This window comes from Chrysoperla carnea, chromosome 3 (assembly GCF_905475395.1).
Source record: "Chrysoperla carnea chromosome 3, inChrCarn1.1, whole genome shotgun sequence".
Lineage (NCBI taxonomy): Eukaryota > Metazoa > Arthropoda > Insecta > Neuroptera > Chrysopidae > Chrysoperla > Chrysoperla carnea.
Genome location: NC_058339.1, coordinates 2,892,298 through 2,916,100, shown reverse-complemented (window position 1 = coordinate 2,916,100; position 23,803 = coordinate 2,892,298). Strand labels below are relative to the sequence as shown.

Below are 23,803 nucleotides of genomic sequence, written 5' to 3'. Positions count from 1 at the left end.
TAAACTTTATGCAGTGTATGTACATTTATCTCATTTATAGCCTCTGTGATTTTTTGTTTTAAAAGATTTTCATCGTCATTCAGATCACAATTATAAACTTTGTGTTTGAGATAATCCCACTAGGTAAATAATAGATAAAAACAATCCTTGAAGCTGGTTGTATGTCTTGTCCAAATTTATGCTGAATCGATGCACAACTTTTTAAGATTTTGAAGCACACCCCTTGGAACCCCTATTTCAACCCCTTACAGCCCTTTTTCGCATTAAAAAATAGCCTATGTGTTAATTCAGGTTATAAATTGTCTGTGTTTCAAATTTCATCCAAATCCGTTCGATAGTTTTTCGTGAAAGACATCCAAGTAACAAACATCCATCCATCCAACCACCCATCCAAACTTTCACGATTATAATATATATCAGATGTATTATGGAAAATAAAAAAATATTGGAACAATATATTCCAAATATTTGAATATTATATTTTCTTTCAATTCGTTTCAATTTATTAAAAATGAAATATTACTCGATTTTTCTTTGCGTTCCACGGTTCCATCTTGCGTCTACAAGATTCGGAATGCAGAGGTTCTTGGGAAACTCTTAAAGAAGATAATCTTTTTTTTAAATTGCCGTCGGATGCTTCGTTAGCGTTTGCGCACAGCTTTTCGGAAGCTCATATTTTCGCCTTTTCATAGAATCACCTAATTAGTTCATTTCCGGTTGTCTGTCCGTCTGTCCGCCCGTATGTCTGCCAACACTGGAGGGAAGATCGGCTGGATTCAAAATGCCTGGTACATATCTGCAATTCGTTCAACATGTGTTATTTTTCTAATTTCTTGAACACGATTCCACACAAACGTGGCCCATTGGCTTTCTCTTTGTGTCCACGTCAATACGGTAGTTTAATCACTCCAGAAATAAACATGTTGTTCAGTATAATCCATAACTTCGAGAACAGATTTCATCCCTGGTGGAAAAAATATTTAAAAAAATAATAACTCTTAGGAAACTATGAAAAAGTCTTAGAAACTTTAAAAAAGTATTAAGAACTCTGAATAACTCTGAATTAGACTAGTCCGAAAACGTTGCGAAATTCAAAGTTCCTAAGACTTTTTCAGAATTTCTTATTCTTTCTTTAAATATTTTTTCCGCCAGGGATAGTCAAGTTCTAAACGAGGAATAGTCATTTTTTTACTTGGCGATACTTTTGATTTAGCAGCAATTAATTGTATTTTTGTATCCATTGAAGTCTCTGTTCTTATGTAAATTACTGCAGCATAAGCTACTAGACTAGCATCTACAAACCCTTATGGCAAAAGAAACTGTTAAAAAGTTTTAATAAGAGTTCGTAAAGTTTTACTTTCTCTTACAAACTCTGAAAAAGTCTTATAAATTCTAAATAAGATCTAACAAGACGTAAAAAGTCGGAATAATTCCATCTTTTTGGACTCTACCAGAAGAGTTATTCAGAGTTAATAAAACTTACTAAAAGAGTTAGTAAGAGTTTTTAATACCTAAAAAAAGTATTTTATAAAAATGTCAAAAGAATTAGTAAGAGTTTTTGATACTTAAAAAAGTATTTTATAAAAATGTCAAAAGAATTATTCAGAGTTTTTCTGACTTATTTTCTATAGTACAAGATCCGAATTAAGGTCGACCTTCACCCATCTGTTTACCGAATGAAAGTTATTTTTTATGAAATGTAAAATATTTACAAATATCCCTGTTGTGGGTTGCCCTAAAAAATATGGTCCAGACAACTTTTAATAAAAATATCAAAACCTGGAAAGCTTGTAAACTTTATTTTTTGACTGATATTTTGTGGACAATCATATAGCACCGTATTTGCAATAAAATTATCTTTATTTATATATGTGAGGCAATGAATTAACAGATGAACGTAATTACTATTCACAACTTGTATAAATGCGAAAATAGTGAACGAAAAGAGGCAGACAGCATAGCTGCTGCATATTCTTTATGGCTTTTACTTTCGAGTAGATCAATATTCGTTAGATATGTAAGTCAGTGAAAAATTTCAAAAAATTTTACTCTTGATATTTTCACTAAAAGTAGTCTTGACCACATTTTTTTAGGCAACCCATTGCAGGGATATTTGTTAACATTTTATATTTCATAAAAAATAACTTTCATTCGGTAAACAGATGGGTGAAGGTCGATCCTAATTGGGATCTTAGACTACTATATTTATTAAAATTTTTTGCGGATTACATTCCTATGTTGCAAAATAATTTGTTACTGGATATTTAAGTTTCACAGGACGAATTTATAATGACGATATATTTTCAAATATAAATATAATCGCAATTCAAACCTTTAAGGTAATAAATTTGAAGAAATAATTACACAAAATTACAAAGTTTTTTTTTTTTTTTTTTTACATTTTTTAAATTATATAATCTTTTTTTAGGAGCGCTTATTGTGCGCTGTTTTTGAATATTAATTTTTTTTTTGTTTTTACAAACTTTTGAAGCTTTTATTAATATTTTTTAAATCTATTTATTATCGCTTTACGAGCAATTATTGCACGCTGTTCAATGTACGATATTACTTTTTTGTTTGATTATGACAAAAACTTGCAACTTAAATTAACTTTTTTTAAAACAATAAATTATTAATTATTAACATAAAAACATAAATAATATCTTACGAGCAGTAATGGCATTCTTTATATCCCTTTTACCACATTGATAATTTTCAAACACTGCAACTGTGACAAAATGACCAATTTGGTACAAAACATATGTCACCAAAAAAAAAAAAAAAAATACATTTGTAAATTGTTAAAAATACAGTCATGTATTTTAATTGTTAAAAAAATATATATTTTAATAAATCGGTGGAATAATAAAATAAACAAATTATTATTTTATTGATTTAATTAAAACATGTTCCACAAATTAGAGCTGCAAAACATAATAATAATTTAATACATTTTATAATACAAGAAATAATTTTTATTGTAATTTGTAAACATAAATCAGTTAAATAAAATATTTTCTATAAAATACAATTTTATAGAAAAATAGATCAAAAATAATTGACTGGATAATTTTTAAAATTCAATAAAAATTGAAAAAAAAAAATTTCGAAAAAATCAATTATATAATTTTTATTTTTATTATTATCAATAATTATTAACTATCAATTGTTTTTGTCAATCTTTTTTAGATGAAAATTTTTTAAATCAATCATTCAAAAACAGATTGAAATCAACGTCTAAAATTTACTCTTCAATTTAGATACTACAAAATTACAAAAAAAAAAAGTAAATTTAAGAGAATTTGTACCTTTCGGATTTCAGACCCGGACTAATTTTCTATTGTTGGTTTATTTTTTTCAGTAGATTTCGTTTTGATAGAGACGATTTTCTTCTGTCGTGTATCTCTTCTTTTCGGCTTTCGTAAATTGTTTCAACGAATAAATTGTACTAAAATTTTTAAAATATGTTAGCAATGCAAATTTTACAGAAAAATTTTTCGAGTTTTTTATATAAAAATGCCACCAGGCTAGCTTGACATTTGTTTAGTTTTGTATTTTATTTTATTTAGAGCCAATATGTTATAACACTTAATGACCAGAATACATACGCACTGATATGGTCTCTGTACACAAATGTTTTTATTTTTACCAGAGAATATATTGGTAAAACAGAACCGAATGTTTATCGCATGCCATTGAATGCCATCTCTGAATGTACAGGCAAACTAAATTAGTATAATCGGCTATATAGATCTCTTTATTACCTTATATAATAAGATTCTCACCTTGAATAATAAGCTTATTGTCTTGCATAAAAATTGTATTTATCCCATACGCATCACATTAGAAAACTTATAATATTTAATTAACTTTGAAAACTTATTTATAAAATTCAATTATAATAATTAAGTTGTATGTCATTTTTAAAATTGAATTTTATAGATAATTTTTCAAAGTTAATTAAAGATTATAAGTTTTCTAATGTCATACAAATAGGATAAATACAATTTTCATACAAGTTCATATATTTTATACATTTTAAATTTTTACCTTTTATTTCGTGTGTTCAATTTTTAATAACTCAAATTATATAGTCGTTAGAGTCTCTGTTCAAAATTTTATAAATTAGGAATATAAAATTTATTATAGTGTGAACAGTTTAGTAATGAAATGTGAAAATATTCTGAGCTGCGTTTTGTCATTCACATCAAAATTAACATTAAATTGAAATACAAATTTTACGTAAAGAAAAAATTGCTCTCCAAATAGACAATTTATCAATAAATAAAAATTAAGCTCATGATATACCGATATTGCAAAATTATTTAGTTAATTTTGGTTGAAAGGTACATTTAAAAACATTTCCTTGCTTTATTGAAAAGATTTGAAGTGTAAAATTTTTTTTGTAAAATTGAACACACTAATTTTGTCTAAATATAGAAAATTTAATTGGATAGATATATATTTAAGTATAAAATGTATTTTAAGAAACAACTTTTCATTTTGTTTTGTGATGAATCTGAAAATAATAAATTGAAAGAAAAAGATTCTTTAAAAAAAATTTATTTCCGTATTAAGGAATATACTTCGCGGTCGAAGAAAAAATCGTGGAAACCAACCAAGAATAATTAAAATTTTGATTGAATGTTGTTTCTAGGGTATGTAAAAAATATTAAAATTATAAGAAACATAAAGAAAAGAAATAATGATTATTCGTGGTTAGAGGAAAACCATGTAAAAAAAAACTCAATCCTTTGGATTAAAATACAATGCAAATAATTAAAAAGGAAACGTGAACACAGCAAAAATAATGAAAAATATTAAAAATTGATATCTAGAAAAGAAATATTGTTATGAAAATATCAAGAATTTTGAAAATTAATTTTACATATTTTCCTAAATATAAAAATAAAATACAGCAATAAAAATAATTGGCTTTAAACCACTCACTTATATTGAGCCACTAAAACACTCACTAAAATTGAGAAGCATGAAGACCGACTCCAGGTGGATTTGATGATATTTAAAAACAAACAATAGGGATTTATCGCCCGTTGAATAGAATTGATCTTGGTCCAGAGGCATGTTGATATATCAACCTAAAAAATAATTTAGGTTAGTAATAGACTCTAAAAATATAGTCCATATTTAAGCGAAAGATTATATTCGCTATTTAATTTATAATCTTGTTACTTTCTCCAATAGCAAATGCATATTGGTCAAGAAAATTCAAAGAAACAAGTTCACGATCTAGAAAATTTTCATCTTTAGAACGGATGGAATACATCTTTTAATAAAGATTTATTAGATGTCTGAACATAAAAATTTCGATTTGAATCAAAAGAATGAAATTTATTAATTTTAAAGTCTAACCAACAGTTTTTTAAAAAAATTTGCGATATCGTTGTTCATTATTCTTCAATATTCTTAGTAAAAAAGATAATAGTTTAATGTACCTTTAATTTTTTACTGCAAAACGTTACTAAGCCCAAACTGAAAATCGAAATTGTATCATCAAGGTAAATTGATTTTTTTTTCTCAACAAACAACAGATTGGTTATTTTGAATGTAGCCCAATGGCACGTTCATACATCAACCTAAAAAATAATTCAGGCTAGTAATAGGTTCTCTAAAAATATTTAACTCAATATGCCGATTTTTAACCGACATATGTATAGAAAAATATATTCGGTATTTGATTTATAATCTTGTTAAAAGAAATATTATTTGAAAGTAATGACATTCAATTAGGTTAGAAATGCAATTTTTTTGTACTTGCCTGTTTTCGTTTCTTGGAAAATGAAACGTACGTACATTTTCCTCCGTAGCGTTACACACTACACAATTATATTGAAAATTCATTATTTCAAGAAAATATCTAAAACTTATTGATAATGATATAGACTTGATATTGAATAAAAACAAGTTGAAGCATGATTCAAATAACTGAGTATAATAAAAAGAAAATAAAATGTGAATGATCGCGACATCTATGGAGATTTTTTTGAGTAGTATATTGATTTTTAGTGACATCTGCGGGGATTTTTTGTTTTTATTCATAATTAAGCCATCTATGATTGTTCAGGTGAAATAAAAGTGGCATAAAAGTTGCCTATTAAAAGAATGGTCTTGTTTACTGATATAGTCTCTGGTTTTTACCGATATATTCTCTGCAAGTGTTGTGTCTTGGTACGACACTTCACCACCCTTCCCAATCTCTTGTACAGTTGCATATAAATTAAGTACGTTTCTTCCTATAACCTATTGTAAAATAAAGTATGTTCAGCATGGATTAATCATATCTACCAATTTTTTTTAAACAAGTGACTATTTTTATATGTTAAGTTTTATAAAATTGCCCACAACCTCTTAAGACCTAAACTTAAATAAAAAAAACAAGTGAAAACATACAAATGACTGAATCAATTTTTGAAATACCATGTACATACTATATAATTTGTGCTCTCAAGAGTAAACAGTGAAGTTTACGAAAAAATGTTTCAAACAAAAGTTGTTAATTTTTTTATAAGGAATATTTTTTACACTTTTGTTCAATCTATAACGGCCTACAATATTGATCTCTGGACCCAAGACCCAATTTTTACACCTCACTTTTTACGTCCTAAAAACAATATTGTTGTCATTCGCAGCCCGTAACTGAAAAATTCTAGGAGTTATTAGAAATGTACAGTAAATACTGTTATTTACAACATATTAACAAAATAATTTTTTTACTTTTGGGCAGTAAATTTATATTATATTGGCAATTGTTGGTGCTTAAGTGATAATTAGTTTCTCCTTATTTGTCGATTATACTGTTCTCGATTTTTTTTTTTTTTTTTTTTTTTTTAAATATATTTTTATACTATGTTTTTAACTACAATGGTCATTTACACAGTTATATGATATTTTAATTAAAATATGAATATGTATTTTTTTATGTTTTGTACGTCGTCTCCTAATATGTCTGCGATGTTTTGTGGAAGGTTTGCGTTTCTTCTTTGATCACGATATTTTGCGCATGTTGTCAGAATGTGGTTTATGGTGATCGGTGTTTGGCAAGCATTGCATACAGGTTGATTCTCTTTTTTTAATATGTGATTGTGTGTGAGTTTGCTGTGACCAATTCGCAGGCGAGTGAGGGCTATTTCGTCATGTCGGTAGGTTTGATATGATGAAATCCATGTTGTGGTTTCGAGTTTAATTTGTCTTAGTTTATTCGTTGCAGCTACCTCCAGCCAAGATTGAGTTTTCTTACGATTTATTTTGTCTTGGCATAATTTAATTAGATTGTCTTTGGTTGTGTTGGGGGTGAGGATTCCATCTGTGTGAACTGCTTTTGCGGCATTGTCTGCGAGTTCATTTCCTGTTATTCCTGAGTGGCCTGGTACCCACATGAAGATGACTTCCTGGTTTGCTTCACGTAGTCTATAAATATATAGGAGACTTTCTATAGATCTATATAGATAGATAGTCACTCATCACGATATCTCTGGAACTATAAGACCTAGAGACTTGAAATTTGGCAGGAATATTCCTTTTGCCAAGTAGAGGTCAGCTAATAACGGATTTTACGAAATTCCACCCACAAGGGGGGTTGCGGGGGTGTTCATGAATAAAAAATTCATATTTTTAAATTATGGCTTTTAATAGTTCAAAACTTGGTCAGAATGTTTTAAATTACATTTAGAAATTTTTTTAACCTTCGGAGGGTAGAAAGGTGTAGCGAGAAAGTGGGAAGGAAATATCGAATATTTACAAATATACCTAAGTGGGGTATCAAATAAAAGAGCATGACGTGTACATTACAACAATGTTATCCAACGCGAGGAAATGTGGAGGGAGGGGTGCAAGTGGGGATGTTGCCCAGCAAAGCGGGTATATTTTACGCCACGCAAAGCGGGCGGGTAACAGCTAGTTCTAGATATGTTTTTTGAATGTATTGAATAATTGAGCTGTTTGTGTTTAGATTTTTTATTGCTTTTAGAACACTAAGGGAGTCACTAACTATTAATGTTTTATGTGGTTGTGTGTTATTCGAGTTTTTTATTATTATTAGTGTGTTTAGGAGGGCTTCAGCCTCCGAGCTGAAGTTTGTGCACATGGGATTTAATTTAAATATGTATTGGTTATTATTGGTTATAATTGCGAATGCCGTGGAAGTGTCGATTTTTGAGCCATCGGTGTATATTATTTCAAACTCTTTATATTTGGTGTTGGTTATTTCACTAAAACTTTTTTTAAATTCTGTGGATGTGGTGTTATTTTTTTTTATTATTTTTGTTTAGAGAATAGTTTATTTCAAATTTAAATTCAATCCAAGGTGGTATACAGGGAAGTTTCTGAATCTGGTGTAGGTTAGCGATATCTTGTGGGTTAATTTGTAGCATTTCTAGAGTGGATTGTAGGGTGAGGGCTGTTGGTTTTGGGAGATTGTCATGTTTTCCAAAAATGGTTTTGTATGGGTTGTTTTTTATAATATTTTTCATATTGATATTCGATTTTTCATTTGTTTAAATAAAATATTTGAGCATGCTGAGTTGTCTTCTTTCAGAAAGGTTGTATTCGCCAGATTCGCAGATCAAACTGTTTACTGGAGATGTTCTATAGGCTCCTGTGACGATTCTGATTGAAGTGTTGTTGGTTGGATCTAAGATATTTAAGACAGTTTTTTTGGCTGACATGTATACGTGGCTGCCGTATTCTATTTTTGAGATTATTATCGATTGGTAGATTTTTTTTAGGGATCTTCTGTCGGCTCCTGCATTTTTATTCGAGAGTATTTTTAATATGTTTAGTTTCTTTTGCAGTACAGTTTTTAGCCATAATATATGGTTCTGCCATTTCAGACGTTCATCGAAGTGTAATCCTAGAAATTTCTAGACTGTAGAATGTTGTATTTTGGCTTGTCTAATGTATATGTCTAGGTCGTGTTTTTGTTTCCTGTTTTTGTTCATATGTAAGAGCAATCTCTTACAAATGATATATATTTTGTTTTGTTTTGTGATATGTTAAGGCCGTTCTTGTCACTCCATTCTAGAAGTCTGTTGACTGTGGTTTGTAATGATTTTTGAGCATAGGATTTATCTGAGGTGGCAATAAAGATGACTAAATCATCTGCGTATTGAATTGTTTGTATTGGGTAGGGAATGTTTTCTACAATATCGTTTACTGCAATATTGAAGAGTAGTGATGATAGGATAGATCCTTGGGGTATGCCATTATTTTGTTTAAATGTATCGGATAGAGTGTTGTGTATTTTTATTTGGAATGTACGATTTGTTAGGTAGTTTTGAATAAATCTGGGTAAATTCCCCTTTAACCCCCATTTTTTTAGAGTGATGAGGATTTTATGCCGCCATACGGTGTCGAAGGCTTTTTCTATATCTAAGAATATCGCATCTAAATTTTGCCGTTTGGCCATTGCGTTTTTTATGTTAGTGTCTAGAATAGTAAGACAGTCTTGAGTAGATTTTTGAGACCTGAATCCGAATTGGTGGTCGTTTATTAAGTTGTTTGATTCTATTATCCAATGCAATCGTCTATAGACCATTTTCTCTAGGATTTTTGGTATGTGATTTAATAGACTTATTGGTCTGTAGCTGGATGGATTTAATCTGCTTTTGTCGGCTTTGGGGATTTGTATGATGAGTGCATGTTTCCATTCTTTTGGTATTTTGCCTTTGATCCATATCATGTTGAAAATATTCAGAAGTGATTGTAATGCGGTTTTGTGTAGATTTTGTATAAGTTTGATGTTGATATTATCCGAACCTGGTGAGCAGTCTTTTATTTGACGCAAAGCGTCGCTGAATTCGTGTTCTGTAAATGGTTCATTGTAGCCTAGTTTTTCGTTCGAGTGAAAATCAATTATTTGTTTTTCCTCTTGATTTTTGTAGTGAAGGAATGTTTGATTATATTGTGTGTCATCGGAAACTTTTTCGTAATATTTTCCAAATTCATTTGCTATTTCGCTCTGATTGGTTGTTATGTAATTATTGGTTTCTATAGCTGTTATTTTTTCAGTATCGTTTATGCCTGTTGTTAATGTTCTAACATTTTGTCAGATGATTTTGTCTGGAGTTGTGGAGTTTATTGAGGAGATAAATTTATTCCAACTTTTTTGTTTTTCGGTTTTAATTTCCTTGCGGACTTTGGTCCTATAAATTTTATAATTTATTAAGTCATTTTCATTTCTGTGTTTTTTGAACTTCTTTAGATGTTTAGCTCGTTCTTTGATGAGGTTGTTAATCGTTGGGGTCCACCAGGGAACTCTTTTCTTTTTGCTGTTTATTACTTTTGTTGGAATGGTTGCTTTCATTGAATTTTCTATACATAAGTATAGTTTGTTTATTGCTGTTTGGATGAAACTGTTGTCTTTGATATATATTTCTGTGAGTTCAATGTATTTCTCCCAATTGGCCTTTTCAAAATTGTATTTTGTGTATGTTTCTTCGCAGTGAGTTGTGTTGAATTTCATTATGATTGGATAATGGTCTGATGAACATGGATCATCGTGTGTATCCCATGTTATCTTCATTGCCAATTCTGTTGTGGCTAGGGTTATGTCTATTGAGGAAAAGGTGTTTGTTGTGATGCTAAAATGTGTTGGTTTGTTGTTGTTGAGGATTAGTAGATCATCGTGCGTTATTAATAGTTTTTCAATTTGCTCTCCTCTTCTGTTTGTAAGGTGGTTTCCTGTGATTGTCATTTGTGCGTTTAAATCTCCAAGAAGAATGAATGGCCCTCTTATTTGGCGAATGACATTTTGAATGTCTTGGGTATTAAATTGTCTGTTTGGGGGAATATAAAAGTTACATATTGTTATTTTGTTAATTTTGTTCAGAAAAATTTCTGTGGCTATGACTTGTAGGTCCGAAGTAATTTGTATTTGTTTCGCAAATGTATCTTTATGGATTAAGGTTGCTACTCCACCACAGGCCTTGTTTCGTCCCAGATAGTCGCTTCTGAAAATTGAATAATTTGTGATTTTTGCGGTGTGGTTTGGACAGAGATGTGTTTCTTGAAGGCTTATAATTATCGGTTTATATTTGCTTATTAATAATTGCAATTCCGGTAATCGTTTGTAGAAACCGTTTACATTCCATTGAATGATTGACGGGTTCGTTTCTTGGTGATTTCTGTTGATCGCCATGAGGGTTTATGTTAATTTGCTTATGTTTAGTTGGTGTCTGCGTCAGAGGTTTCTTGGTTGGAGTTTTTTGCTATTTTTGTAATTAGTTTCTTTGTTAATTGCTTTGATAGGCTGTCATCAAAGAGGTAATATATGTTGTTGAACATATGTATTAAGTCGTCGGTTGATTCAGTGTATGTATTTATGATTGACGCGATATTTTTTTTTCCGAAGGTTTCTGTTATGAACTTCTTGATTTGTTCAAAGTTTAGTAGATATTTGTGGGGTTCGGCTATGATGGTTTCTTTAACATTTTCGATTAGTTGAATCAGGGTTTGTTTTTCTTTTATGATTTTTTTTATCGTTGTGTTTTTGAGTGAGATTAAGGGATGTAGGAGGGATTATATTTGTATCTTGTTGGTGAATTTGTACTATTGTGGTGTTGGGTTTTTTAGCCGAGTCATCAGTTTCGGATTCTTGTGAGCTGCTATTTCTGTTTCTTTGTCTTTTTTTTGAGGTTTGTGTTTTGTTTTATCGTTTACATTGTCATTGGATGTAGACGGTATTGTGTTTCATGATTGTATTTGTTGGAGTGTTCGATATAATTTTTTCAGAATTTTTAGTATCTGATGTTTAAAATTTATTATGCATTGATATGAAAATTCTTGAGAATTTGTATTTTAAGATTTCTCTAACATATTTTATTTTATCAACAATACAAAAAAGAGGTGTCGTGAGCACCCGGTAGGAACTATGCCACTTTCGTTTTAAATTACGCTATATTGAAAAACAAGCTAAATGAAGGGATGGTAATAAAATTGTATTTAATAATTTCTTTAATACAATTTTCATAGAAACACAGGAATGTAATCCGTAAAAAATTTTAATAAATATAGAAAATAAGTCAAAAAAACTCTGAATAATTCTTTTGACATTTTTATAAAATACTTTTTTTAAGTATTAAAAACTCTTACTAATTCTTTTGACATTTTTTTAAAATACTTTTTTTAAGTATTAAAAACTCTTACTAATTCTTTTTATAGCCTATAAATTTACTGTTGAAAGTTTTAAAAAGTCGGAATAATTCTTTTTACAGCCTCAAAAAAATTATTAAAAACTTTTTTTAAGTATTAAAAACTCTGAAAAACTCTTACTAACTCTTTATTAAGTTTTACTAACTCTGAATAACTCTTCTGGCAGAGTCCGAAAAGATGGAATTATTCCGACTTTAACGTCTTATTAAATCTTATTCAGAGTTTATAAGACTTTTTCAGAGTTTGTAAGAGAAAGTAAAACTTTAAGAATTCTTATTAAAACTTTTTAACAGTTTCTTTTTTCCATAAGGGAGTACACGAAAAGAAGTTGTTTTCTCTGTTTTATTGTTATAAGAAACCCAGCGTTGAATTTTTACTTCTTTCAATAGTTGTAATTGATGATACCACTTCCTAAAGCTTTCTTCAATTTCTTGACGAACTTGAACATCCCATTCTAAAATACTAATTGTCTGTAATAATAACTTGGGATACAACAGTACTGGACAAGCAAAACCGATGGGATCAAATATTTTATGACTGATAGCTAAAATAACTCTTTTAGTTATTTTTTCTTGTATTTTCACAGACAAATCTGAAAATTTTAACATTAACATATCATCTTTTTTATCCCACGAAATTCCCAAAACTGATGTCAACTGATTAGATTCTTCATCATGAGTGTACCCACGCTCTTAGATTAAAAGCACTTTCTGCCTTTAAAATCTTTGATTCCTCTTTAAATTGGTATTCGCTCCGTGCGTGAGTTTCGTTTCCATGGTAACGATACACTACTTTAATTATAGAATTGTATGGATGCATATACAATTGTATGGATTGTATTTAAAACTTACATTTAAAATTTAATATTCTTCTCTCACAAATTTAAATAAATAATTATGATAATTTACATTTGAAAAATAATATTTGTTCAATTTGATTTCTTATTTTCACAATTTTTAATGCATTAAGTTTAATTAATTCGTGTTTTTCAATAATTTTAATTTGACATTTCTATTACATTAACATGTAAAGAATTGCAAATTAGTCATAACAGCCCCCTTTAACTCCAAAATTTTTCACTTAAAGCGCTTTCATTGATTTTATTGTCCCTTCCATGACTACGCACACAACGAATAGTTCCTTCACAGTATCTACACTCGTTAGACAATTATCGACATAAAATGATGAAATTAATTTGGTTATAGTACTCAACATATATTTAAATTTGTCTTCTTTTGTTAGTCGATCTAAATGTAGTTTGATAATGGCAGCTAATATAAATGGACTACAAGTAACTCCAAATACTACTCTTTTATGACGATAAACCTCAAATAACATCCTTATTCTTCCACCACAAAAAACTTAATACATTTCGATTTTTTGGAGTAATACTAATCTGACGAAATGCTTTTTCAATATCGGAAATGACTCCAATTTTCTTTTCTCTGAAATGTAATAGTAACGAAGAAATTAATTATATTAAATTAGGACCAGTTTCTAAACATTGATTTAAAGATACTCCATCTTTAGATTTTGCTGAAGCATCAAATACAGGTCTTAATCTTGTCGTACTATTTTCTTTTAAAACATGTCGATGAGGATGATAATGACTTCACGTGTTTTCTTCTTTGACCAGAACTTTCTCTATTATGCCTTCGTCGATCCATTTTTTAAATACTTGATCATAATCTTCGTAAATTGTACCTTGTTTATTTAATTTTTCTGTCGTGATTAGTTGTCTATTCTGAGCGATTTCTTTATTTGTATTAATATGAATATGATTTTCTTTCCATGGAAGACATTTCATATCATTAATCTTCATTAACAATTACTGTTTCATAAAATCTTTCACAAAATTCTTCTTGAGCTTTGTTTTTCAATTTTGTTTCAACTGAATCAGTGATTCCCATGACATCCAAGCTCCATAATTTTGAAATATCAGCTTCTTGTACACACATTGATGTAACTGATAATGCAGCGTCTTTTTTACAACTTTCTGTATTGGCTTTTTTACCCATCAACGTCCACCCTAACCTCGTTTCAACGGCTGTCATTCCACATTCTAAATTATATAATTTTCCATTCATTAATTTGCCTAAAATATCTGCATCGATTAATATGTCAATAGGATCAGAATTTTGACCCACATCAGTTAATATGATATCCTCTTTTAATAACTCTTGAATCCATGGGCCATTATCAACGCTACAAATTCTATGACAGATAATTTTTTGATCAAACGCCATAAAATTACATGCATATTCGGAAACCAAACTCCTTAAATGTATTAAATAACCTTTATGTTCTTGTGGTTTTGTTTTCGTTCCGCCAAATAACAAATGTACAACTTTATTTTAACAATGAACTTGATATTTCATTTCTTCCGCTGCTCTTTTTGAAATGTTTGAGCGCTGTGAACCACTATCTATTATTGCTCTTACAACACGTTCTTTAATATCATTTTTTAATACTACGCGTATGGCTTGAAGGCAAACTTCTGGTATAAACTATATATTAGCTAAGTTAGCTTCTTTGTTGTATTTATTAGAACTTTCTACCGTAGTTTCTTTTAATGATTTTTCTTGGTTCAATATTTCTCTGCACAACAATATTGAGTGCTTCCTTCCGCACTATTGACAGCGTGAACTAAATTTACAAGCCTCTGCGTGTTGTGATTTGGTATTAAACAATTGAAGCAACAATTCTTTTCTTTAACGATTTTCAATTTCTCATCCAATGACATTTGTTTAACCATTTCACATTTTGAGCTGCGGTGTTCTTTACTACAAAATATGCAAAGGTAAATTTTATTGTTTTGTTTGACATTCTTACCTTATTCCGTTGCCAACAGCTCAGTAACCGATGGAATGTTAACATCCTTCATCGATCTTATTTTCTTGTTTCCAAATTTATTAAATTTATTATGAACATTACTTGACTGCTTGTTGTTATTTAAATTAAATCCAGTGACAGCCATGCGAAGTCTTTCTTCATTTTCAACTTTAGCTTGTAAAAATTCTGTCAATTGGGTTAACCTGTCCTCAATGTTGCGGCTTTTGATCGTTGTTGCTTGTACGTCTTTGCCACGTTCGAATCAACTCTACTGGTAACGAAGATTCAACAAACGGATATAACATGGCAGCACATTTATCTTTTGTAACACCAAGTGATTCTAAAGCGCGTAATTGTGATTCTAATTTATCGTAAATTTTTGATAATGGAATTTGCTCCTTTGATTCGTTAGCATTACTAATTACTAGCGTTAACAACTCTCTTACATATACTTTAACTAATAATTCATCTTTTCCAAAACGACTTTTCAAACTATTAATAACCTTTTCATAATTTTGACTTGTTGGGGGGGAGCTATTGACTAAATCTGCTGCTCTTGACTTCGGAGCCATAGCTTGAATTAAAAATTGCAACTTATCTTCTATGGTAATACTTTTATCCTCATGAATATTTTTGAATTGACTCCAAAACTGTAACCAGTCTTTTAAATTCCCACCGAATTTATTTAATTCAATTTTGGGTAACTTAAATCTTCTTTTAGAATTTACATTATTGACGCCTGTTACTGATAAATTTAGGTTGCCAAAACGATAAATTTTGTTATATTTATTTAATAAAAGATCGATTTCAATCATTAATATTTTATTGATTTACATTACATTAACACACACACATGTTATTATGGTATTCTTATACATGTGCCATCTATGTGTGTATGATTGTTTACTAATTATTAGAGGCTCGTATTCAATATTTAAATATTTAACACACCGCCTCAATTTAAATGTATTAATAAAAATAAAAACAAATAAAGTTATACATTTCAATTGTAAAATAAAGTTTAAGCACTCACTAAAAAGTTTCTAAATTTTGGAAATTTTTCTCTACCAAGAGCTTTTGTGAAAATATCAGTTTTCATTTGAACAGACGTATTTTAAAACAACCTGTTTTTTATTACACAAATCTTTTATAAAATGATACTTGATTTTTATGTGTTTGCTTCTTTTTGAGTTTTCAAAGTTTTTCACTAAAGAAATTGCACTCAGATTGTCAATTTTTAATATAATTGGAACTGATTCACCAAATTCAGATAAAACACCTTTCAAATTTACCAATTCTTGCGTTGCAATACCTGCTGACACATATTCTGCTTCCATAGATGACAGCGCGACTCAATTTTGTTTCCTTGAGTGCCACGCAATAATATTTCCAGCATGAAAACCAGCAAATCCGCTACTGCTTTTTTTTTTTCGCCCAGATTTTGTTCTTGTATTACTTGACACGACATCTTCTTCATTTTCTTCATAATTTTGATTTTCTTCGCATTCTTTACTTTCTTCATGATTTTGATTTCCTTCATTTTCTTCGTCTATTTCAACCTTCTGATTTTCTTCGATTTCTTCGTTTATTTCAATCTTCTTAGGATTTATTTCAGTTTCTTCTTGATTCATGTCTACATCGGCTGTTAAATATCTCTTTTCTTCTTTGTTTTTAAATTTATACTCCATTATACTTTCATCAAACCGTACATCTCTTGACTTGATCATCTTATTTTCATCTGGAAATCATAATCGATACTCCACCGCAATAACCAACCATAACTGCCTTCTTGGCCTTGAGTTCAAGTTTGCTTCCATTTGGCATTATTGTGAACCAACTTCTACATCCAAATATTATTTAATAAAAGATCGATTTCAATCATTAATATTTTATTGATTTACATTACATTAACACACACACATGTTATTATGGTATTCTTATACATGTGCCATCTATGTGTATAGTCTAGGAGGAATCGGCGCATGAGTACCGAAAACTATTCCACCTCAATTTTTTTATGCGATCCTCTTTAAATTGCCCTCCTAATAATAGCATGTTGCCAGGGCGCAACCCGGTGCCATCCATATTGTTAAAACCGAAATTGTTTAAACAATTGCAAGGAATTGTTATTTTTCAACCGGACAAATTTTTTTTATATTCTTTATTGAAATACCAATAAAAAAGGTCCTATGACTTTTCACGATAAAGTTAATATTTTTAAAGATATGAATTTTTAAAGGTTCGAAAAATCTCAAATTTGGGTACTTTCGACCCATGAAAAATATATTTAAAAAAACATAATGTCTAAGTAATATTTTTTTTTTTAATTCTCTATACAATTGTTAATAATATTGTTAAAAGAGATTTTTTTTTAACCGACAAAAACGGAGGAGGTTATCAATTCGACTGTATTTTTTTTAATTTTTTTTTTATGTTTGTTACCTCAGTACTTTTGACTGGGTGAACCGATTTTGATGATTCTTTATTTGTTTGAAAGCTGGTGCTTCCCGTTTGGTCCCATTTCATTTTTGTTCCAGTTCTGAGCACGGCATCCATGAGAAAACCATAAAAGTTTTAAATTTGTATTAAGTTTGCACGACAAGAGAACGGAATAACTCAATATCACTTGGATTATTCTTTTTTTAGTGACAAATTAGTTAGTGTACTTCAGATTCACTAAAAATCACAAAATAAAAAAAACTTTTAACAAAAAGAAAACCGACTTCAAAAGAAAAACTTTTCCAAAATAAAGTAAAATGCACTAAAAAGTAAAAAAATAACGATAATAGAATGTAGTTAAAATTATTATTATTTTTGGAGTCGGTGTCAGCCAAGGAAACAACTCTGACAGAACCGTTTGCTACATTAGCTTGGCTGACACAGACTCCAAAAATAACAATAATTTTAACTACATTGTATTATCGTTATTTTTTTACTTTTTAGTGCATTTTACTTTATTTTGGAAAAGTTTTTTTTTTAAAGTCGGTTTTCTTTTTGTTAAAAGTTTTTTTTATGTTCACTTCTTTTAAAAGGATATCTAGTGGCTTTTCCTTCTACACAAGATGAACAAATTGTATCTGACATTTTTAATCCAAATTTTGCAATAGCTTCTTTACTTGCATGTCCTAATCGTTTATGCCACAAATTTTCAACCATTACCTGGAAGTTTTCTATCTGCTTTCTTATTTCGTCTAATTTTAGAACGAATAAACCATTTTTCTTTTCACATTTTAAATTTAAATTTTCACTACTTATTACCGTTTTTTCTTTTTCGACTATTATTTTATGACCATTGTCTGTCATTTTTGACGCTGATACAAGATTATGTTTGATTCCTGGAACGATAAGGGCTTTTATATTTATTTTTTGACCTTAAGGTCGTCATTCCGCTTTCAATACCCCTTGTTTATTTGTTCTCATGACTTGACCATTCGCAATATAAATTTCGACGAAGTGTGTCAATTTTTCAGCGTTATGCATAACAGGTTCCAAATAATCTTGAGCAAAATGATTGCTTGCTCCGGAATCCAACACAAAAACAATTTTTTCCGTTTTTTCATTACAAACATTTGCTGCGTATAAATTAACTTCAGTATCTTCAGCTGTATTTGCTACTTGTTTACTTTCACGATAATTATCCCTCTTATTTTGATAGCCTTCATTTTAGTAATTTTTATAATTCGTATTCCGACCTCTATTACTTTGTTGAAAATTTTTATCACCTTCTCTATATGGTTGGATTTTCCTTTTTGGACAATATATTTGTATATGTAATGTACTACCACATGTGAAACATCCTTTACTTGTGCTAGCTTTAAACACCGTTTTATTTTCAATATTTTCTTTAGATATTTCAATATCTTCAATTCTTCATCCAGTAATCTTGATTTTACAAAATCCATTTTAACATCCTTAACAGTTTCTGTGGTTTGTAGTGACTTTGATTGCTGCAAGGGGGTTGCGGGAGTGAGAGAGGTTCGGTGATGTGTGTAGAAGGTGTTATGGGTTGGTTGCGAGGAGCAGTTGAACACTGACATTTGACGAGAGAACACGTGTTTGTGTTGTATTGATATTTTGTTGACTCACGGTGTTGAGTGTGCTGAGCGGTGAGGAGTGCGCAAATATTTTGAGAGTTCATATTATTTAGAAAGTTTTAACGGACTATTGTGTTATTTAAAGAGTTTGTTGCGCAGTATCAACTGCAACATTCATACATGTAATTTAAATCAATTAATTATAACTATTAGAATTAAATAGACTTTTGTTTTATTGGAAACTTCATAACTCAATATAATGGTGAAGGTGATTTCGTTGCGTGGGTTAGAAAACTAGAACTTGTGTGTTGGTTGTAAAAGGTGAAGGACGCGGCTTCGTTTCTCCCGTTGTTTTTGGCTGGCGGGGCATTCGCTGTATACGAGAGTTTAGCTGATTCAGTTAAAAGCGATTATGACGCTCTCACGTTGGCGTTAAGACAGGCGTTTTCGGCAAATCAATTTCCAGCATATGAAGGATTCGTCGAACGCCGGTTGCTGCCTGGTGAATCAGTTGATGTGTACGTATCGCATCTCAAAAGGTTCGCAAGACTGGTGGACCCAACAATTTCAGACGAATGGATCAAATGTGCTATGATTCAGGGTCTCCCGGAAAATGTTCGTCAGCAGTTGAAAGCTGCCTGCACCCTGGGTGGTATATCACTTGAGGTGGTTATAGAGAAAATGCGGAAAATCCTCGTTAGCGTGTCGCCTAGAAGTGTCGGCTTAGTAGCAGCTCCGGAATGCAAGAATTTAAGGCGAGTTGAAGAAAGAAAACCTAGACGCGCGTGTTTTGTGTGTGGAAAATTCGACCATTTGGCGAGAGCGTGGCCATTCGTTTTGTGTGTGGAAAATTCGACCATTTGGCGAGAGCGTGGCCATTCAAGAAGAGTGACAAGAGTAAGATTGTCTGTTATTCCTGTGGCCTGGAAGGGCACGTAGCAACTACGTGTCCTACAAAGGATTCAAAAAACGAATAAGGGATTCCGCCACATGTTGCGCAGGTGGTTTCCCAGTATGGATGGCGCAACTTCCGGTAGTGGAGATAATGGTGTTCGAGTTAAAGCTACGTGGACTGTTGGATACCGGATGTTCAAGATCAATACTGTCCCCAAGGGTTGCGAAACGTGGCACGTTAAGAAGATGTGAGCAGCGAATAAAAATGATGAATGGAACATGCGCCGTGAGTTCCGCAGTTTGCGAGGCGGAGTTTTTGCTTAACAGAAGAGCGGTAACGTTGAATTGTTTGGTCGCGGACATGCTGTCTGAGTATGAAGAGTTGTTGGGCATGGATTTCATTATGGCCATAGGTGGAGTTACTATCGGGAAAAATGGGCTGGTAACCTTGGAAGGTCGTATGAACGCAATGGCCGTCGTCTCGCTGCCGCAGGATGCGAGCATTGAGATTTGTGATAAGGATTTGTGGCCACGTTTTCGAATGGAGTTTGGTCGACCGAATGGAAATGGAAAGATTGCCCACTATTAAGTAATGGCATTTCGCAATATAAGGTGTCAAATGAAGTTCAGCCCGCCTTCGAAGAAGAAGTAACAGAGTGGATTGACCGAGGCTGGCTTCAACCCTATAACGGTGAAGTGGAGGGATTGATCCCATTGATGGCAGTGGTTCAATGTAATAAAGACAAAGTCCGGCCAGTATTGGATTATAGAGAATTAAATTAATTCGTATCGAGTCACACGGCGGCAAGTGAAGTGTGCGGTGAGAAGCTCAGAAGATGGAGAACAATGGGCGTGAATCTTAAACTGGTGGATCTGCGAAAAGCATTTACAAGTCCACGTGTCCCAGCATCTGTGGAAGTACCAGGTGGTGCGATTTCACGGGGAAACGTATTGTTTGACTCGATTGGGATTTGGTCTAAATGTGGCGCCTTTTTTTAAATTTTTTTTGAAACATTGTTGTTAACTTTTATCCTATCTCTAACGGTTTACAAAATGCAAAAATTGTTTACAAGGCCCAATTGACCTATTTTGCTAATTTACGAACTCAAACTTACTTTTTACGTTTTTGAGTTATCCTGTTGTCGGGTGGACAGACGGACTAAAAAATATTTTAAAGCTTTACAAACTTGGTACTAAATTCAGTATACCTTGATATATTTCATATATACATGGTATAAAAACTATAGATAAGTTGAAAAAATCAGATAAATTCATAATACGAAAAGAGATAAAATTATAAGATGGAATAAGTTTCAACCGCATATACCATTCAAAAAATTAAAGCTATTTATGTTTTAAATGGTGCGTGAGCAAAATGCATGCTCATAACGCGAATGTTGACGAGTTAAATCCCTACTTCACAAATCAACTTATTTAGTTCATTATTTTAATCCAGATAAATTGTAACTTGTGTCGCATGTGCAGTGATATTTATCGATTCAGTCGCGTTAGAAAGGTGTAAAACTCCGACCAAATTCAATAGTATGTACTTATGTAGAAACCGTCTCTTCAACATATGATTTACATCTATAGGACAATTTTAAATTTGCAGAATTTAGAGGAGAGGACTTAAGACTAGGTTAAATTTCATCGAATTATTTATTTAATTTTAGATTCATCTTATCGGAATGATTTAAGTACGGCAGTTTTAAAACTTCAAGAAGCTGGTCAATTACAAAAACTAAAAGATAAATGGTGGAAGGAAAAACGTGGTGGTGGTGCTTGTGAAGTATGCGAATAACAGGGCCCGATCTAGGGGGGGGGGGGCAAGCCGGGCAAACGTCTGGACCGGCCAAAATGTTTGGCGGTAAATCCTTAAAATATGATAAACAGTATTTTCGATAATCGGGATTCAATAAGACCGGGACTAATCCGAAAACTGGGATTGTATGGAAAAATTCATTATAATTTTTAAATAAAATAAAACAGTGAAAAAACACCATTGGAATCTATGTATTTAAAGAAAACTGTATTGTAATATATATTCTCCTCTATACAGGGTGTTAATATATATATATATATATATATATATATATATATATATATATATATATATATATATATATATATATATATATATATATATATATATATATATATATATAAAAATATATATATACGTCACCTAGGTTTGTAATCGATAGGTAGATTACCAGTCATGGTAAACTTTAATAATGTTGTTGATTAAAAAACTAACATTTTTTGTTCGATACATTTTTCCGCAAACCTTACAGTTTAGGCAAAAAAGAACTACTCAAAATTTTTTCGTATCAACATTGTTCTTTTGTATAATTGTTTCTACAAAATCGAGACAACCTAGAAAAAAAAAATTTCCAATAAAATCAATAAAAGTTGTCAGATTTTCTATAAAAACCACTTTTGTTCAAATCGAATGAACAAACGCACTAAAATCTAGATTTTTGGTATCAATTACTGTCTAAATTATTCGAATTACAAAAAAATGTTCCAAACAAAAAATGTTTGCGTATTTATAAAGAACAACTTTCTAATTTAAAGCGTTAAATTAACGTTTGTCAGTTATGAATCAGAGTAACGTTTTAATTGATCCTGATTTTGATTAGATTCGAAGCCGGTATAAGATATGTTCCTTTGAAAATAATATTTTTCGTTTGAAGCATTTTCCTCGATGAAATATATTTATCGTATTTCTTAAGCATATGTCAACTTAAAAAAGGCGCCTTGTATGTGGTATGAATGTAAAGGGCTGCGGATATTATTTTTGCCCGGATCTGCTGAATAACTAGATCGAGCCCTGGCGAATTTAATATAAAATTTTAATGGAAGACTAAAATATTAGCGAATTTTCTGAAAGACAAGCGATAATAGCAACAAACAGAGTAAATCTCTTAAATAGTCTTCAAACCATTCATAAAATATTTCGCACAAAATTTCGTCGTTTTGGATCCCTTCTTCACGATGCGTCTGATTTTCTGCAACTCTCATGCATAAATTGGTGCAGTTACAGCTTAATTTCAGAAAAACGCTAATAGTTATACAGGCTTTATGCGCATGTACATGACGCATTTTTGATTAATTTTATTTACTTATAGACTTCCGGGGCAGCAACTGCGGCAGCTGCATTAGATTTGCCAAATGTGGGTGGCGTATTTATTGTATTGGTAGCAGGTATGGCTTTTTCAACCGTTACTGCCTTTTTGGAAATGTGTTTCGGTGCTGTGATTCGTAGTTATAAATATAAAATTCCATTGCATGAAGAGTTAATCAATGAATTGAAATTCTTGATACGATGTTGGGGTTTAACGAAGCCAGTAAGGACATCTAGCGAAGAAGATAATGTAGACGGTGACGGTGGTAATCGAAAACCTGACGATGAAAACAATGGTTTTGATGACTTAGCAAATGATTTATATAATTATGAACCAGATCTTACTAGAAGTAATGAAATCAAGCATTCTATTTGAGTCTTGTAATTTTAATGGTCTTTAATAAAACATAATAATTTTCAATCCAAATAATATTTTATTTGGAGTATCTTAATTTTTATGGTTTCTGATAGCAATAGATGCCCATAGATTCTTTCTCATATGTAAGGCCCATGTACTGTTGAGGCCGCAGTTAGCCGTTATATAGAGTTTCCAAATTTATTATTTTATTTTATGGCGTCGCATCATGTTTTGTGTAGACAAACTATATTTTATTTTTTTGTACATAAATGTTATATACAAGCCGTAAACATTTATGTAATGATAAGATATTTTTTTGGTAGTGATTAGTAGTAGTTTTTTTTGAAAGCGTGACGACCAAGTCCCTTTTTTTTGCTAATATTTAATATC

General features: G+C 30.8%; 1 protein-coding gene across 1 annotated transcript in view; it reads left to right on the top strand.

The window, feature by feature from the left end:
* LOC123294919 (glutamate receptor ionotropic, kainate 2-like) overlaps positions 1–23,557 on the top strand; it is an 81,863-nt gene extending 58,306 nt beyond the window's left edge. Inside the window, exons 10-11 of the mRNA XM_044876114.1 lie at positions 21,602–21,717; positions 23,060–23,557. Of these exons, the coding sequence (XP_044732049.1) occupies positions 21,602–21,717; positions 23,060–23,431 (488 nt within the window). The 3' untranslated portion in view covers positions 23,432–23,557. The remainder of the gene's footprint in view (positions 1–21,601; positions 21,718–23,059) is intronic.
* The last annotated feature ends 246 nt before the right edge of the window (positions 23,558–23,803 follow it).